This window comes from Crotalus tigris, unplaced genomic scaffold, assembly GCF_016545835.1.
Source record: "Crotalus tigris isolate CLP2741 ecotype Arizona unplaced genomic scaffold, ASM1654583v1 scf7180000018354.2857554, whole genome shotgun sequence".
Classification (NCBI taxonomy): domain Eukaryota; kingdom Metazoa; phylum Chordata; class Lepidosauria; order Squamata; family Viperidae; genus Crotalus; species Crotalus tigris.
In genome coordinates, this window is record NW_024096961.1 from 2,019,743 (window position 1) to 2,038,980 (window position 19,238).

The window sequence follows — 19,238 nt, forward strand, 5'->3', positions numbered from 1 at the left end:
TTTCCTGAATCTTGATATTGGCCTGTATGATTAAATCTTTCTTAACAATAGTTATTCTTAAAGTAAATGACATTTGAAGATGAAGGTAATGGAAAACTTGCTGGACTTCTTTTTGATTTTAAAATATTCCATATATTTTTTAATCAAACTTCTTTTCAAATTGTTTTCTTCTTTTGTTCCCTTTCAGCATAAAGACCAATGAAGTCCATAGGCTAAGCTGGCTTCTTCTATGATTGATGTTCTATTTTGGATTTTATCCACTTTGTTAGTTTGTTTTTACTGTTGTGATAAATCCCACCCAAGAAAGTTTTAAGTTTTCCAAGATTCTTTTAAAATTTATTTTCCTAATTTATTATAATTGTTCTGAAATACTATATGACTTTATTAGTTCCTGTCAAACAGAGATCCAAATATTTTTTTTTCTTATCTCATATCCAGATTCTTTTTCATAAAGTCTTCTTCTTTTGGGATTAAATGTCTCATTATTAACTTTGTTTTCTCTTCACTGGTTTTATATCTGGAGAATTCACCAAAGTCTATGTTTATTTTCATGAACTTTCTTATAATTCTCTGTAATTAAATAATGGCACATTAGTACTATATCATCTGCATAGCATTTCAACTTTTATTCTTCTCCCCGCACTTTAATCCTAAGTATTTATGTCTCTTCAAGTATTTGTGTCGCTAAAACTTCTAAAGCAATTTCAAATAATAAGAGAGAAAGTGGTCAACTTTGCTTGGTGTCTTTGCTTATTGGAAAAGTTATAGAGAGGTTTTTTCTTTTGGTTTGCTATAACTTTTGTCTGCTGTTGATATATGAGTTACACTCAAATTTAAAATTTTTCTCCTGGATTGTGTTTAAAATGAAGACAAGTTAAAATTTTTGTTTAGTAATTATAGACGTGTACAATGCCAGCAGATAGTCATTATGATTGATAGTTCACTGTATTTTTCATTTAGTCTACTTTACTGAATTGTTGTGAAGAATTAAAAAAAAAATCTGTAAGCTAAATGGAGAGCACTACTTAAGTTTTATGCTTTTATTTTGGCTCTGCCTGACGATTCAACATCAGATGTTCACAGCTGTTTCTTTTACATGCTGTTTACTATTAATAAAGACATGGTTAGGAAACATTTTAAGTACAAAATGCTCCAGTCTATGACAACATGTCACTTGAAGTCTCTGGCTCCAAATTAATTATGTCCCAGATTCCTTTGTAAAATTGAAGCTACATGTTTTCTGATATATTTAACTATACAAGTATGGTTTAAGTGTCCTTCAGAGTGAAACATTATCCTGCAGGTAGTCCTCAACTTACAACAGTTCATTTAGTGACCCTTTGAAGTTACAACGGCACTGGAAAAAATGACTTATTACCATTTTTCACACAACCTTTTCAGCATGCCCATGGTCATGTGATTTATATTCAGATGCATGACATTTGACTCACATTTACGACGGTTGCAGTGTCCCAAGGTCATGTGATCACCTTTTGCAACCTTCTGACAAGCAAAGTCAAGGGGGAAGCCAGATTCACTTAACAACCACGTTACTAATTTAACAACTGCAGTGATTCAATTAACCAATGTGGCAAGAAAAGTCATAAAATGGGGCAAAACTTACTTAACAAATTTCTCATTTATCAGCATACGTTTTGGGCTCAGTCGTGGTCATAGATCAAGGACTACCTGTACTTGTATTTCTCCATGCCAATCTGCTGCTGGGAGGAAGACATCTTGACAGCAAGCTTCTTTCTATAATATTGTATTATTTGTAGAGGAAAGGTCTTGTTTTTTCATTTATCTTAACTGGGAATGTGATCACATGATCTTCTATAGAAGAAATTCTTTCCCTTTTAATTCCATAGAAGGCAATCAGAAGAAAGTTTTTTCCCCTTTTTTCTTCTTTATGTGAATTAAGAAAGTGGTAGAAAAAGGTGGGGAGTTGATAGCATATTCTGTACATTCATAGTTTGCTAAGCTAGAATGCCGCAAGGCTGTCAGAGTTGGTAATACTTCATCTATCTCCTTAGTCACTGCTTGGAAAAGTCTACCTATGTATGCAAAGGAGCCTACCTCAGCCAGATGCATGGGCAGCCCCCAGAATTGGTCATTTGGATTGATAATTACAGGAATTGTCCCACACAGCTGTACTTCCAATGTGTCTGGAGGTCGGGAAAGACTAGTATAATACTAGTATAATAACCAGGCACCAAAGCTATAATCATTCTTCTTCTACCTATCCTCTTGGCTAAGATGTCGCTATGTCATAAAAGCCATCCTCTGTTAAATAATGGAGAATGTTGTTTTACTTGCCCCATCTCTTATTCCATATGAAATGACAGCTGGACTGAGTGGGCGCAATGTGGAAATTAATGTGTGGAAAGACATAGTGACTCACTGGAGACTGTTTAAAATCAAGCCTTCTCCTGCAGCGTTTTAGCACATGGCTTCTCTTCAGTTCCCTCAGACAGAGCAAGGGGCCATCTGTGGGAGGGAATGGGTAGGAGAAGAGGGCTGAGAACTGAGGCAGAACGTTCAGCATATTAAAATGAAAATGGATTCATCTGAGAAGAGAAAATCTGTATTTGCATTTCTAGCCAATATTAATTTCAGGTTGATAATTTCTAACAAGCAGATTCCCTTTGTGATAGTCACAATCCATTTCTATGTGTAACACACACATATTTTAATAATGGATTTTGGAGGGGGGGGGAAGTATACTAATGCCATTGTGAATTATGTGTCTTTGATCTTTAAGTAGAAACTAACTGTTGTTCTTTATTCTGAAATAAATGCACGGCTTTAGAACGATGTTTGTTCTTGGATTTGTTGGTGCATTTATAGAAGAAGTAGTGGCTGGGTTTCATTCCAAGACTTACAGTCAAACCTTTTGTGAGCTTGCTCAGAAGTGAATCTGGTGGAGTATAAAATCTTATCAAGCTTCATTTCACTACAAGAGTTGTGGCTGAATCCCAAATTGAAATTCCAATTAAACATACATAACACATATGTATTTATAGCTTGGATTTGCCTGAAAACAGTTCTACCACATAGCTGAGACAGCAGTCAGGAGACATGGTTTGTGTTGAAGACTCGCTTCATTCTTCCTCATTGCCAAGTCTTCTTCCAGCAGTTCAAAATAGCCAAAGAAGGCATGTTCTAAAATAAATCAAAGTGAAGCAGTGTAGCTGTTTTGCTCTTAGAAATTGGCATTAGTGTTGGGGACTATTATTAGATTATGACTCAGAAATGCTTCATTTTCACAATGGTATCAAAGCTCCATATACGTGTGGTATGTTCAGTTTCCCAGTAGGCATTAGTTTGATGAGGCTACATAAAAAACATAACTGCTTTGAAGTGAATACTGTGGAGACTGTGAAATACTTTCAGATAACTTTCTTCATGAGCATTTTGAAATGATGCCCTTAAATAATCTTTATAAAAGGTTTAAGGAATTAAAACCAATTCCTTAATTTGTTAAATAATTAATCCTTTCATCTTTACAGTGTATCAAATCAGAAAAATCAAAGACTGAATGCATATGTTTTAAATCAGTCCAAGTGATTAAGGGAAACAAGGGGAAACCCCAGTTTTATTGCTTGAGAAAAAAAAAAGTGCAGTACTGTTTCCAGTCTTCTTTTTTCTAAGGAAGGTAGCTAAGCCTTCCATGGCATCCTACTAGTGTGTTTAAGAATCGTGATTACTACTTTGGCATGTAGTAATTTTACCTTCAGAATTGATTGTGTATTCTGTGTTGTTTCTGTAGGAACGTGGGAGATACATAGGTACTTATCTTCTGATTGTATCATTTTTATTTCTGAAGGTATTTCCAAGCCAGCAGAAATGGAACCACTGAATGGAACAGATGGCCAGCCAGAAGGACAAAGCAAGACAGAACCACTTCTGAAAAGTGTTGAAGTGTCTCCATACCATCGCTGGGTGACCTGGTGGAATGGGATGACAACAGACGGAAATCTGTATCTCTTTATCCTCTCACTGTTATTGGTAAGGATTCCATCTTATTTGGGATGGACATTGCTTTCGGACAAAAGAAAAGGAAAACATTGCTTTTGTTTTTTTTAGATTCATACATTTTAGGGGCAGATTTCCCACGTCATAAATGCTGATATAGCTGAAATTAAATCAAAAGATGTGCCGTGTTACATCAGGTAACTCAGTCTTTTTATTCAAGTTAATTTTGCAGCTGCAAAAAGCCTCTGTGCTTTAAAAAATAGTCATGGTTATAAATAAAAGATTATTAATTGAAATCTTGGATTTGCTATTTAACATTAAAAAAGTGCAGTAACCTCACTATTCGTTATCTGTTTAAAACACAGGTTTTCTTCTTTATGTTTTGGTGTGGTGGATGTGAGACCATCCCAGCAATTCATGATATTTTGGCTGTCTTGTCCAACCAGTTTCATCCATCACAACAGTTGGAGTCAAATTCTAACACGGTATGTTTGGTGATTTCAGTATATTTCAATGTGGGGTATTAATGATCTGCTTGGTAGTGCTAATATCTTCTTGGATGAAATATTAATAATGGATGTAATACATAAAGTAGTGTTTGTTATACATTATGAATAGCTTCTCTAGCTAAATGATGAATAAAGGAGCAGTTCTGAACTTGACATTAGCAGTGTACAGACCTCATTGAACAAATGGAAATTGCATAATATTTCCTGCTAAGTGCACCACAATGTTTATAAAAGATAGGCAAGGATATTTGCTTTGAATGAACATTTGCGTCATTTATTCCCCTTTTCTCAAAAGGATGTTTGGAATCAGAAGCTCTTAAGCTACATTCAACATCACATGACTGAATTTCTATTTGCAAATAGTACTTCCCTTTTGTTCCTACCCCACCTTCCTCACTGTATCCTGTGTGCTTTCCAGATACATTTCAAAATATCCTTCTGCGCAGATCTGGGTCTGTTAAGGGGGTACCAGAGTGAAAAAGGAATTTCATCAGTCATGACTGAATGTAACTTATGATAATTTCCTGAACTTCTTTAAAAAATCCCAATGCACGTCCTGATTTCATAGATCTGTATATAAGTTATAAATGCAGTAGTTTTAGTCCTTGGGTAAAAATTGTTTTACTCCTTGTGCTTTATTCATATCTGAGTTATGTCAGTTCAGGAAAACTATCTGAAAACTGTATCACAATGATAATATAAAGTATAATTGGATTGCATTTTCTGTGATGTGTTGTAAAGATTTAATAGATTGTAGTGCTCTGAGCTATTGCTAGATCCTTATTAATCTGAGTCCCTTTTCTTTATTCATTGCTCTTGCCTATGACTCATTTCTTCTCTTTTATTGGCCTTATGCCACCATACAGATTGGCAGTCCTATCATAATCATTTCCTTTCTCCAAACTCTAATTGTACATTTTTTGCCACTGTAGTTGCAGGACCCATTTTCTTTGTAGACAGTGTTGCAAAAAGAACATTAGCAATAGACTTATAATAGAGTTGGGAGGGACCTTGGAAGTTTTCTAGTCCAACCCTCTGCTCAAGCAGGAAACCTTCTACCATTTCAAACAAATAGTTGTCTAATTTCTTCTTAAAGACCTCCAGTGTTGGAGCACCCACAACTTCTGGAGGCAAGTCGTTCTACTGATTATTTTTTCTCATGGCCAGGAAATTTCTCCTTCATTCTAGGTTGATTCTCTCCTTGATTAGTTTCCATCCATTACTTCTTATTGTGCCTTTAGGACCTAAACTGGAACAAATACGATTTGTCTTTTACCCGCTTCTCCCTAGAAGTATGGAGCTTTAGTTGCTAAGAGGAATGTAAATAGAGCTCTCTGCTCCCTCGAAACGAATCTTTCAGGCAGGGGTCACATAGATAGGGTGAGTGAGAGAGCTCAGGTGGTAAGCCCCCTCCTGGGCTGTGGCAAATGATGGATGAATGGGAGAAGAATAAGAGGAGAGACATGCAGATATTTGTTTCCTACTGCTGCTGCTCCTACTGCAGCAGTAGGACCAAACCATACAGAAGACTTACAAGACAGTGGCCAGGAATGAGAAGTGGAGAAGCCACTAAAATGTCAGAGCTTTGCCCCTACCACATGGTCTAGTACAGTGGTGGCAAACCTATGCCACGGGTGCCAGAGGCAGCATTCAGAGCCCTCTCTGTGGGCACGTGCGCTGTCACCCAAGTCCTAGGCCTTCAATTGGGTTTTATAAAACCTTTTCACTTTAGGCCTCCACCGCTGTGTACAAAAAAAAAAAAGGTTCAATCAATCAGTCAATTTCAACTTCTCGTGGGAAAAAAAAGATCTTGCAGAGTTGGAATTGACTGATTGAACTTTTTAGTCCCACCCAGTCTGCTGCTACCACTGCAGCCACGCCCACCCAATGCCATACCCACCCAATGGGCTACACCCACCCGGCACCTGATGATGCATAAGTGGGTTTTGGGTTGCAGTTTGAGCACTCGGTCTCTAAAAGGTTCACCATCACTAGTCTAGTAGTTCTTTACTGCTCTGTTTCTGGGTAATCTTAGTTGTTTTTACATTCAATCTTTATAGACAGTCAATGTCCTGTTATTAGTTTTTCCCAATTTTTACTTTCCCATCAATATTTAAATTTAACATTTGATATTTATAATTTCCAAGTTTTAGGTAACCAAAGTTTCCTTTGTCTCAATTCATAACAAAGTTTAATATTCAAGATACACATCATCTATTTAAGTATATTCTATTTCCCACCATCTTGCATCATCTAGTTAATAATACAATATAACATCCTTATTTTCAACTAATTTCCAAATTTAATGACCAAAATTTCCCTTATTTCAACATCAAATACTTCCTCTCTTTTTCCCTTAATATCTACTGTCTCATATTTAAGCTAATACAGTTCTTATTATATCAACTAAGTAAAAACATGCTTATTACATTTATCAATAAATTTTTAGCTTATACATATCTTAATTACTTTTACATTCAGTCTTTATATACAATCAATATCCTATTGATTATTTGTTTTCCCCAATTTTTAATTTCCCATCAATATTCAAATTTAACTTTTAATATTTATACTTCCAAGTTTTAAGTGACCAAAGTTTTTATCTCAATTCATAACAAAATCTAGTATTCAAAATACACATGTTGTCTATTTGAGTATATTCTATTTTAATTAGTAATATAAAATCCTAATAAATCAAAACCCTAATTTTCTTCAGCCTTATTCTAACTTTCTTCCTTTGCTATCTCGCCTTCCATGTCAGTGCTTTTAAGTCATCAAATAGATTTCCCTCTGTTGTTATATATATTCTTTGAAATAAGAAAGACCATCCAGTCGCCATTTTTTGGGAAGGGCTAACGAATCGTCTCTCTATTATTCCAAATCCCTATAGTTGTCCTGATATGTTTGTCTTCCCTTCGGTCTGTTCTTCTTGCTCCTCAAATTTCTTCTGATTTATATAGAAAGTCTTTTCCATTTTCAATGTTGTCAGTCCCTTTTCTGGATTTTCCATTGACTATATTTGTTGGTCAGTTGAATCCTCTATCATAGTATTTAATTGTTCCACTTTTTCTGTTATCTTCTGTGTAGTTGATTCTTTAATTGTGGTCAAAATTTGGGTTTGTATATCTAGGCTGACATCTTGTTCTTTTCTGTAGCATCTTATTTCATCACAAGCTGAAAGAATGGTTTCATGTATTGCTTTCAACATAAAAAGAATCTGTTCCTGGTCTTCATCCATATTCTCTTGCTGGTGTGTTAAGTTGAGGGCTTTAAAGTCAGAGAATGAAAATAATTTTATAACTGGGTATAGGACACAGCTGAGCTTTTCACAGTTGGTATTTGTCAAGGTTGAAAAAGTCTTTATAGTCTGGGCTTCAAGCCAAGTCTCCTTTAGACAATAACAATTTGTAATATCAAACTTGGCCTCAAGATGTCACCAATGCCTTTTAAGGTTTTTTAAGTCCAAAATTTTTATAATCCTTTTTCCAATTTTATTTCTTTATTTCTTCTGTAAAGATATCTTTTGGTTCCCAAATTTTAGAAGCATATAAATCCAGTTAGATTAAGGTTGTTCTTTCAGTGTTTTAACTCCCCTGGATAGTCAGTCGCTGCTATTCTTAGAAGGTGGGATAGAAGTTCCCTTCCCTCTCACAGGGAGGAAGATGCTTTGGGCAGCTTTTACAGGAAAAGAAAATACTTGGGATTGAAGAGAGGTTCAGATCTCACCCAGTCTCATCCGCGCTGCTTTAGAAGTGCCTGGTAGTAAGTTTGACTTCGGCTGTCTGCAACCTAGTGATGAGCCATATTTCTATGGCTGGTCTTTCATCCGCCAGTTTGGAGGGCTGCCCCGGATTGAGCAGAATGGCTACCGCCCTCCTGCGATCAAGTGGAGATCCTGTCCTTGCTTGTCGCCCCTATAGGGCGACTCTCAACTCTTTCCAGGGTCCCCCAGCGGAGTGAAACCAAACACGGAAGACAGAGCTCGCCTTCCAGCATCTGCGGCCGCTGTGATGGGAAACTGGAAGTCTATTTCTGGGTAATTTTAGGAGTAGCAATGATGATGGAAGTGATTCTGTAGAGAATAAAGAGGATGGTCTTGGCAAGAGAGGAAGATCATGGCAACAAGTAGATTTTGTTACTATAGCCCATTTAAATAAAAATAATTTTAAGCCTATGTGGCATTTGTTTCTTGGTCTGCTTCACCTTTTTTAAGAATAGAACTCAACGTGAGACAAATTCTTCACTCACTCAACAGAGGTCTATTCTCAAGTTGCTTTCAGAAGTCAAGGAGGAATGGTAACAAAGACAAATGACTTGTGCTGAACAGAGATGCAATTAATGTCAAAAATTAATTCACAAGAGTGATCAATGCTATCTTTGCCCTATGCCTAAGTATGGATCTGGATTCCAAGGAATTTAGATAATCTTTTTCCAGCATACTCCAGAATTGTTCAGTGACCAAGAGTAGGTTATAGCTTGGACAATAATTATGAAGGGTGTCTGGGTTTGAAGAAGACCTCCAAAGAGTGGCAAACTACAGCTCCTTTTAAAGTTGCAAATTGTACCTTCTTCAGAGGTTAAGCCTTAGCCATTGTCTCATCTCAGGACCTTTTCTCTATAGAGTGAACCTTTCATTATCTATTTCAGGGTCAAGAAAGGCGTGCTTACCACACCTGTGAAAGTAGCAAGTTTTGACATTTATCCTTTCCTTGATTTCTTCATTTTTTGATCATATTTCAGAAACTCATAATTTCACTTTTTCCATAACATTGTTTTTCTGAATCAGTCCATAATGTCATAAATGACTTAAGTATCCCCTAATTATCCAGGAGAGCACATGCTGTAGTTTGATGAACTGCCAAAAAGGTTTTATTTTAATGAGTGAGAAAAATTAGTTATTTTCAAGTTTGAATTGTTAAATGTTGGGTCAAAAAAATTTAAATGATTTACATAATTTCAGAGCCACCTTCAGAACAAATTCCTGCATATTCTTGCATGCCTCTCTGGGTCTTTCACTACCCTAAAATAACTATAGGCTTATATTCTTCCTTAGAATCTGATCAGGGATGAAGGCATCACAGTGTCTTACCTCCTGCTGTCTCTGTTCTTCCTTGGCTTGCTACTCATAGCAACATTGGTAAGATGACATCTTGGAAGCATTTAATTTCAGTTGACGAGTTTGCTGAATAAATTAATAATTTCTGAGTTTCCTTACACTGTTCTACTGGTACATATGGTGAAAAATAAGCTTAAATAACCCCTAGCAATGTATGTATACTTTCCCACTCTGATAGATTCTGGGAATTAGACAATTGTAGGGTGCCCTCTGTTACTTTTGCAAAAAGAAGTGTTTGTTTTTTTTAAAATCATTTACTAAAGGGGGTAATTAGTTAACTCAATAAGAGGACTGATGTGGGTAGTAAGATTAGCTTTGCTGTACAGTTCATTTGCTCTTTGCAAAGCTCTTATTCACCAGGTTTATTGTTTGATCAAATAATAAGCTACTACTGTAGAGCAGGATAATCATGTATATTAAAATGCAAAGGATGAGCTTCTAAATTGACAGTGAACTGTAAAAGGTTCAAACCACTTCTGCAATGAGATACTCCCTATTGCAGAGCAAACACAGAATAAGAACAATGGGATTAGTCCAACTGAATTTTCTATAGCGTTCCACACTTTTTTCCTATTTAATTTTTAATTAAGAACATCAGTAAGTAATAAAAAAGTACAGGGAAAGGTTCTTATAGTATAATTTTAGATGTACAACAATATTAGCAAAATATCTTGAAGTCTTTACATTCAATAGTTCATATGATCAGCCAAGTTATGAAAATACTTGACTGTAAAGTTACTAAGTGTTAAGTAGAAACTGGGACCAACTTAATTTATACAATTAAAATGTTCCTTAGTCGTCCTACTTGATAGAAAAGAACCTAGATTTGTCAAATCTTGAATATTTAGAACATATCTTTTATAGTTTAAAATTTCCCCATACACTACTATTTCGTATTTTCAGTATTCAATATTTGTGAAGCTCCCTTATATTTCAAGTAACAAAACTTCCATTACTCTGATTTTCTTGAGAGTTCCCCAATATGCAAGGCAGTGTGTTTTCATAAATTGGCCAGAATGTATTGCAACCTAATCACATCTGCTATGGAAGCCAGTGTTTCAGAAATGGCTACACAGTTCCTAGGCTGATCCCTCCTTTCTTACAGTCTCCTCTGTCCATGCTCCACCCTGCCAGGTTTACCATGACATAAAATGAATTCAAGAAAGCTTCTGATTGAAACTAGACAAAATATGTTCCATCAAGTGCAAGGGGATTTTTGCTTAAGTATGTATGACCAAAATTACAACCTGAGTTTCAGGAATGCTAAATGTTAAGCCAAGCACAGATTTATTATGATTTATTTGTTAAAATCATTTGCCACTCATCTTGCCGTGGGGCTACTTGGGTGGCTTAAAACAGCAATATAGGAAAAATTAATACACGGAAACGTAACAGTAGCAAAGCAATGAAACAATAAAAATAAACTAGGAAAGTACAATAATATGAATTAAAAGATAGAAGGAGGAGCAGGAAACACGGGGGGAGTTGGGGTCAGCTGATTAGTCTAATTAGTCTGTTGTTGTTGTTAATTGCGAAGTCGTGTCCGACCCATCGCGACCCCATGGACAACGTTCCTCTAGGTCTTCCTGTCCTCTACCATCTTCTGGAGTCCATTTAAGTTCACACCTACTGCTTCAGTGACTCCATCCAGCCATCTCATTCTCTGTCGTCCCCTTCTTCTTCTAGACTAATTAGTCTAGATTATATTATATTGCTGTCTAAAGCTTATTTATGTACAAGTAGCCCTTGATTTACAGCCACAATTGAGCCTTTCTGTTGCTAACAGGATAGTTGTTAGCTGTTAGTGGTTTTGCTCCATTTTACGAGCTTTGTTGCTGTAAAATGGGGGAAAACACATTGCGGATCATTGCAGTTGTTAAGTTGCTAAGTTAGTAACATGGTTGTTAAGTGAATCTAGCTTCTCCATTGACTTTGCTTGTCAACAGATCACAAAAGGTGATCACATGACCCCGGGACATCACAGCCATCATAAATATGAGTGAGTTGTCAAGCATCCAAATTTTGATCCCATGACCATGGGGATGCTGCAATGGTTGTAAGTGTGAAAAATGGTCATAAGTCACTTTTTTCAGTACAGTTATAATTTCGAACGATCACTAAAAGAATGGTTCTAAATTGAGGACTATCTGTATTACTCTTAATTTGAGATAGAGGAAGAGGAAAGAAGGCTTCCTTATTTTAAAAAAAAAAATCCACCCATGTCAGATTATGTTCCGAAAAGATTCACATTTGAATAAACAATGGTAAAAACATCACAAGAGTTAATATGGAGTTAAGACTGTTTTATCTGTTAAAAACAGTAAAAACTACATCAGAGAAATAATTTCCCTTTGAGTAATATTGCTTCCTACCAAAAATATTCCTGCAGGTAAACTTTATTTAGGAAAAGCAATTAAAAAATCAGGACTACTGATATAGTTTAATCTAGATCAGTGTTTCTCAACCTTTACAATTTTAAGGCATGTGGACTTCAACTCCCAGAATTCCACAGCCAGCATTGCTGGCTGTGGAATTCTGGGAGTTGAAGTCCACATGCCTTAAAATTGTCAAGGTTGAGAAACACTGATCTAGATCTAAATGAGGGCAGAACAATAAATAGAATGTTCTGTATTTTTCTACAAGGCATTTAAAATTAGGCCATTTTTGTAGTAACTGCAGGTGTAGTACAGTATAATTCTTCATTGATTTCAGTGGTCCAGTTACTGTAGAGACCATTTTTTGTAAGGTACAAAAGGGAGAAGTTGTGCGAATGGCTGATGATTTCTTATGACTCTAGCGTGTGTCCACTCTATATCCAGAGTCAATATAAGAAATAGAATATATGCTAAGTCAGGGTTCCCAATCTTGGCCACTTTATGGCTCGTGGACTTCAACTCCCAGAATTCCTCAGCCACAAGTCACAAGACATAAAGTGGTCGAGGTTGGGGACCTCTGTGCTAAGTGAAATAAGGTCTTTGTTTACAATAAATCTGAGTGTTAATTTGGTCATGTAATTGCTTTCTTGAGTTGAGCGTTAAATGTGATTATGAGCACATGAGCAAAACATCCCCATTCTGTGTTTGCTAAAAGAAGTTTCAGGGGTAAGGTTAAAAAAAAAAAAAACTGCACCCAATAGCATACACTTCATTTAGCATCAAATTGGGAAGGACTGCATTTACAAGATTTAGGAAGTATTTATAGTAGAACCTTAAAGCCTTTTAAATGGTAATGCATTCTTCCAAATAACACATTAGAGGGAGAAATTATTCACCGAATTCAGTGGTAATTCGACTGAGGAAACTACTAGGCATAAAGCTTTCCACCTTGAGTGCAAAACCATAATGGACCTTTCTCTTGTGACATACAGAGGCGCTGCATAGCATTTTCCTGTTCTCTTCAGCAGAACCCATAGGCTTTGTCTCTAGAGAGCAATAAATGCAGTCTAGTTTATTTTCTCGTAGGTTTGGCATCTTGCGAAGGCTCCTCCAGAACCCCAATTTCCCTTCCAAGAGGACAGGCGACAGTCTGTAAGCCGTCAACCATCGTTCACTTACTCTGAATGGACGGAAGACAAAAACGATGATGACTTCCTTGATTTAGATCCTGTACCAGAGTCACCTGTTTTCGACTGTGTGATGGATATAAAAGCAGAAACAGATCCAACAACTCTTACAGTTAAATCTGTAGGGCTGCAGGAAAGGTAAGGTAGCATGTGAAGAAATGCAATCAGCTGATCACAGGGAGGGGAAGCTTAGCCATTATGAACAATCAACTTAATTTGGACCAAATTTATTTTCTTTCAGAAATAAGGAGCTGCCCCTTCAGCTCAATAATTAATTCCCAATTAATATTTATCAATGTACTCTTTGTTACGGATTTCTCAAACTCTATTAATCTTGTTAAAGTGTTGAATTTTCTGGCGATTGAACAAAAGTCAATCTACTTTTACTTGCTGGAAGAAAATGATCCATTTGTTATTCATAGAGTTCGTTTGCCACTGATGCTTTTCCCACAGTTTTTGATTTGTTTTGATAATCAGTGGCAATAAAAGGTTACTTTGAAAGCAAGAATATGTCATTTGAGAGGGGTATTTAACTCTATCCTCTTGTCAACTTTCTCAGCTATTATAGTCATTCCTCTACTATTCTAAATCTCAACAGTTATCTCCATGGGAATGCCATGCATAGAAAAAAAGCAGTGCATCTTCCATTCATCCCTCTTTTCTCTTGCTGGGATGAATGGTCTGAGAAAAGCCTTAAGACAGGGAGGGTTATCTTCTAGGTCTCTATAGCGCTGGTCTTCAAGGCAAATAAAAAAAATATCTTAGAAAAGGAAGAAAAGGTAATTCTATTTGTGGATCTAAAGCCCTTGACAATATTTTGAAATAAGGGATGTAAATTATTATATTATCTGTTATTCTTCTAATAAATAAATAGGTTTTTTTCCTGACCTGTCTTCTAGGGGTGTGAGTCTCCATTCCAATGTTTTCTAGCCAACGTAGTTGTTAGGCTAACCTTTATTAAATTGAATTATTTGTTTTAGCTATAATGTTTTTCTCTCTTAAGTAGCATCAAATTCCACATTTCAATATTCTATACTCAGAAGGATAATATAATAACAGGTAGTCCTTGCGTAGTGATCACTTAACTCATTGACTGTTCAAAGTTATGACAGCACTGAACAAGGAAACATATATCACCAGTTCTTGAAGTTGCAGTCATCGCAGTGTCCCCACAGTCATATAATCACAATTTGGGTACTTGGTAACTAGTGCACAATTCTGACCAGAGTCACCTGATCCCCATTTTCTACCTTCACTGCTGGCTTCCAACAAGCAAAATCGGAGTGTCAGAAAGTCACAAGTCACAGTTATGACTTGTGCTTAACAACTGCATGTGAATCACTTAACAACTGCAACCCAAACTGGTTGTTGTAAGCCAGTGGGGGTCATGTGATTTCTCACTGTAGGACCATGTCTCTCCATGATGGAATTGCTGTTCCCAATGAGGACTATCGGATTAATTTTTTGTGATTGCTAGATGTATTTGATTACAGGTCCCAGATAACCTGGCCATAGTTTATTGACTGGATGTACCGTATGTGAAAGGAAATGTAATACAATACATCCAGAAGAATGAAAAGATTATGAAGATACATCTTGGCTCAGGGTGAACATCATACAAATAGGAAGTGAGTGATTCATGTTGATTTGTTTCATAGCCATTAACGGTTACCTCTGTATGTCCAGGCGAGGTTCAAATGTTTCGCTCACGTTGGACATGTGTACTCCTGGCTGTACTGAACAAGGGTTTGGCTATATCATGTCTCCCAGGGAACAGTCAACTCAAGAATACCTCCAGACAGCGTCAAACATTCTCTCAGAAGAGGAACTGCACGAGAAAGCTTTAGATTCTTTTGCGCTTCAGACAGAATTTTTTGTAAGTATTTTGGTGCCCCCGTTTCCAAAATAAGTGTTTCTATTAGCACTGCCCATACTGAAGCATATCAGTGCTCACAGTGATCTGAAGAAAATTATAATATTCAGTGAAATCAATTGCAATAATTTAAAACAAAAGCGTTTTTTTAAAAAATTCATTAAGCTCTGGGGAAAAATCTAGTTAGAAGAAAGGAGAATATGTTTTTGGTGCCCTGAATCTAGATTTGGAAATATTTCAAGGATGGCTTGATGCTTCCCCACCCCCTCATTTCATGCATGGATTTCTGGAAACAACCTTCCTTTTAACAGCAGGCACTTTTAACTTGCTGTTTGAATCAATGTCTGCATTTTGAAGGTTTTCAATATATCCCAGCTATGGCTGAATTGGGAGGAAATAGGAACAGTTTTAGGAGACGTGACCTTGGCAAGGCCGAACAGCTTTGAAAGGAAGCAAAAGCAAACATTCTTTCTATATTTCATAAATATAAAACAAAAAGAAACCCATATAGTACATTAGCATACAGCATTTGCATCTATCAGATCCAGATTTTTGTTCGTTTATTGGAGAGTTGGGGCATATACCAGTAGTAAGTTTTGAAAGAATGGAAAGGTGACTTGAAGTCTAGGAAAAAAATGGCTGAATGAGGGGAACATATCCTGGTAATGTAATTTCCTATGCTTAATCTCACTATATTGACTAACATAACTTAGATATTATCCATTGCACACACACACACACAAATCTACAAGTTCTTGCACCTGTTTTTATGAAACGTTGCAGGTTTGTTCCTGGTAAGCATTTCTGCAACAGAGCTTTCCAGCCTTATTTGTATAGTATCATCACCAGATGGGACTTCCGCATCATCAAAACACACACAGTCATTTATAAATACCATACAGTAATTAAAATTAAATTCATTAGTTTTACTATCGTTTGTACAGTGGTGCTTTTAATGACTTGTATTCCCCCTTGGTCTTATCTTGAGTAATGAAGTGCATAAAATTAACATAGATTTATTTGATAAGCCAGAAGCATAAGAAATTTTTTTTAATTGTTTAGCAGAGGAGTAATTATGTAGTTTGAGTTCCTATAAGGTTATCCGGTGATCAACTAAGTTATTAAAAAGTGCCAGTAGAACAAAATATTAGTACAACAAATATTAGATTCAGCTTCATAAAAAAGATTAGCCATAAAAATTCACTCTCTCTCAGTGCAATGTGCTGCACGGGAATATTTTAATAAAGAAAAGGGAGAGCCCCAATATATCAACAAATGTAATGATTATTTACAAGATACTAGAATGTGCTGAGATGTACAAACTTACTCTAGAAATAAAAGACAAGGAAGTTACAGAATTTCATGAGATATGGGACAGGTATTATAGTTGGTTAGAATTGAGGAATAAAAAAGTATGAGAAGTAATGTAAATAAGTGTAAATAAATGTAAGAGATATAGGACATAGTATTGTTAAGAAAAAAAAATGTACTTTGTATTTTGTTTTTTGTAAAGAGAAAAAGAAAAAATAAAAATTATAAACTGCCTTTTCTTCCTGGAATAAATATAGAACATAAATCTAAAAATAACAAAAAACACAATGTTATACTTTAATCCCATTCCTATTAAACTAAAATAAAAGGGCTTTAAATATATCTCACAGGCCCATCACATTTCTTTTAGTACTCAAATTCTCCAATTCACTGGGTTTGAATCTGGATTGAACAAGTTTTCACAAGTATTACAATATTCTTTTTTTTTAAAATCCATTTTCACTTTTTAAGTAAAAAGCTATTAGGATTGTAATATGTCTTGGAGTAAATTTCTTGCCACCAATAATTCTTGTTTAAAATTTAATGATATTAATAAATTATTAATTTTTATGATGTATATTTCAACAGGAAATCCCAATGAACTTTATTGATCCAAAGGAATATGACATTCCAGGTTTAGTCCGAAAGAATCGCTACAAAACAATTCTCCCAAGTAAGTACATAGAAATCCATTTTCAGTGCAGAAGCATTTTGAACTATGTGTTAATATATATGTTTGTGAACTTACAAGCAGTTTTAAGCTTGATGGGATTTGCCGTAGTGATGACTTGATAGCTCAGGAAAGATCACTGAGTTGCAGAAGCATTTTGGAGTTGTTCACCAAACTCCCACAAAGAATATGGATTAAGATCAGCAGCGCAATACAAGTAGTCCTCAACTTACAACAAGTGAGCCCAAAATTTCTGTTGCTAAGTGAGACAGTTGTTAAGTGAATTTTGGCCCATTTTACGATCTTTTCTTGCCACAGTTGTTAAATGAATCACTGCAGTTGTTAAATTAGTGACATGGTGATTAAGCGAATCTGGCTTCCTCATTGACTTTGCTCGTCAAAATGTCGCAATAGGTGATCACATGACCCCGGGACACTGCAACTGTCATAAATACATGCCAGTTTGCAAGCATCTGAATTTTGATCACGTGACCACAGGGATGCTACCATGGTCGTAAATGTAAAAAACAGTCATAAGTCACTTTTTTTTCAGTGCCATTGTAACTTTGAACAGTCACAAAATGAACTGCTGTAAGTCAAGGACTACCTGTACATACATTCCCAGGCAGTACCGTATATGCCGGCGTATAAGGCGACTTCTGCAAGCGTTAAAATCGGCGCTGAAGTCGGGGGTCGTCTTATACGCCGAGTCGTCTTATACGCCGGAAATACTGGTAGTTTCTGCCGTATAAGACGACGTTCTAGGAATGCGACTCGGCGCCAAAGACGGGGGTCGTCTTATACGCCGGGTCGCCTTGTACACCGGCATGTACGGTAAGTATGAATCTCCCAATTTGAATGTTGTGTGTTTTCAGTACCTCTCAGAGTTTGAGAGATAAATCGGTCAAAATCTTCTGAGATTTTACTATTTCCTACAATTTTTAGAATTTCTGTTTTGGAGGGATCCAAGGTTATTGTATTAGACTGCATTATATTTCCTGATATGGAAAATGTTATGTTGGATGTTAGTATTTACTATTTATCTGGTCTCAATCATTGTTCTGATTGTTTTAACAAAATGGACTAAAAAATCATATCAACTGTTTAAAATGCTTCCTGAAATGTGTTTTTCTTCTATTTGAAATACATCCGTGCACTGAAACATTTGATCTGCATTAACACTTTACAATTACAATTTCGTTCTTTAAAAAAGCTTAAAAACAGTTTTCAATTAGAAAAGTTGCCCACAAAACAGAATACGTTGTTCTGAAAATAAAAGAAAATATTTAAAGTTTTCAAAAATAAATGTTCATTCCAGCTAGAACTGAAAGATAAATAGGCACTTAACTTAATGATCAGTTAGTTTCTTGCAACGCTATAGCTAATTGCAGTTAGCGAGAGAAATGATAATAGTCTTTAATTCAGCTAATGTATACTGCATTTCTTTTGCAGATTTACAGATTTGTTGTCGGTAATTTCTTTTAAGCCTTTTGTCTCAAAAGTTCCATCGTAACCATATGAAAATGGTTGATTTCAGAAAGCTCATTAAAAAAAGTTGCTGCTCAAAAGCAGCACAACATTAAATCCTATAGAATTATAGCAGATCTCTGCCTTTGCACTGGTATTTAGATCAGGCTACATGCAACGTTAATAATGATTAGTTCTGCAATAAGAAAGAATACCGAATTGTAAAAGGTATTGTAGCACCCTGCTTCTTCAGCGTTGCTGTGTTCCGTTCATTGCTACAAAATGTGGTAAAAGTATTGACTAATATGAATTCCAAGGGGAATTAGAAAGGGATGTTAAGCCTCTTAATGGGTACTAGTAATAGCATCTAAATACAGCCCTACGGTTGTATCTCACTGAATATGAGCTATAGGTGAGCAAAAGCAATGACTACTTTCTACAGGGCATCTGTTATTGTAACTGTGGGAAGCAGAATTCTGAATTAGATAGACCTTTAACTAAAACCATCAGGGTTCTCTTGTGTTTCTTCAAATCAAACATTTGGCCCGTTCCTACAATTCCAGATTAAGGGTCTGTTGTGTAATATTTTTGTACAATTCATGTTGGAAAAGAAAAAACCTTTTTTTTCCCCATTCCGGTTTATAACTCAGCATTGTTGCTTTCCATTTTCCAGATCGTCACAGCAGAGTGTGCCTTACCTCAGATGATCAAGATGATCCCCTTAGCTCTTACATTAATGCTAATTACATCAGGGT

General features: G+C 36.0%; 1 protein-coding gene across 9 annotated transcripts in view; it reads left to right on the forward strand.

The window, feature by feature from the left end:
• Positions 1-19,238, forward strand: part of PTPN5 (protein tyrosine phosphatase non-receptor type 5) — a 65,887-nt gene that overhangs the window by 30,451 nt on the left and 16,198 nt on the right. For 7 of the 9 annotated variants that reach the window (XM_039350774.1, XM_039350770.1, XM_039350776.1 and 4 more), the window contains 7 exons: positions 3,827-4,008; positions 4,341-4,460; positions 9,538-9,621; positions 13,062-13,300; positions 14,849-15,038; positions 16,935-17,019; positions 19,157-19,236. In XM_039350774.1, coding sequence (XP_039206708.1) covers positions 3,847-4,008; positions 4,341-4,460; positions 9,538-9,621; positions 13,062-13,300; positions 14,849-15,038; positions 16,935-17,019; positions 19,157-19,236 — 960 coding nt within the window. In that variant the 5' untranslated portion in view covers positions 3,827-3,846. Of the gene's footprint in view, positions 1-1,599; positions 3,449-3,826; positions 4,009-4,086; positions 4,173-4,340; positions 4,461-9,537; positions 9,622-13,061; positions 13,301-14,848; positions 15,039-16,934; positions 17,020-19,156; positions 19,237-19,238 lie in introns of those variants that run through there. The other 2 variants (XM_039350777.1, XM_039350779.1) reach the window with 2 other exon arrangements.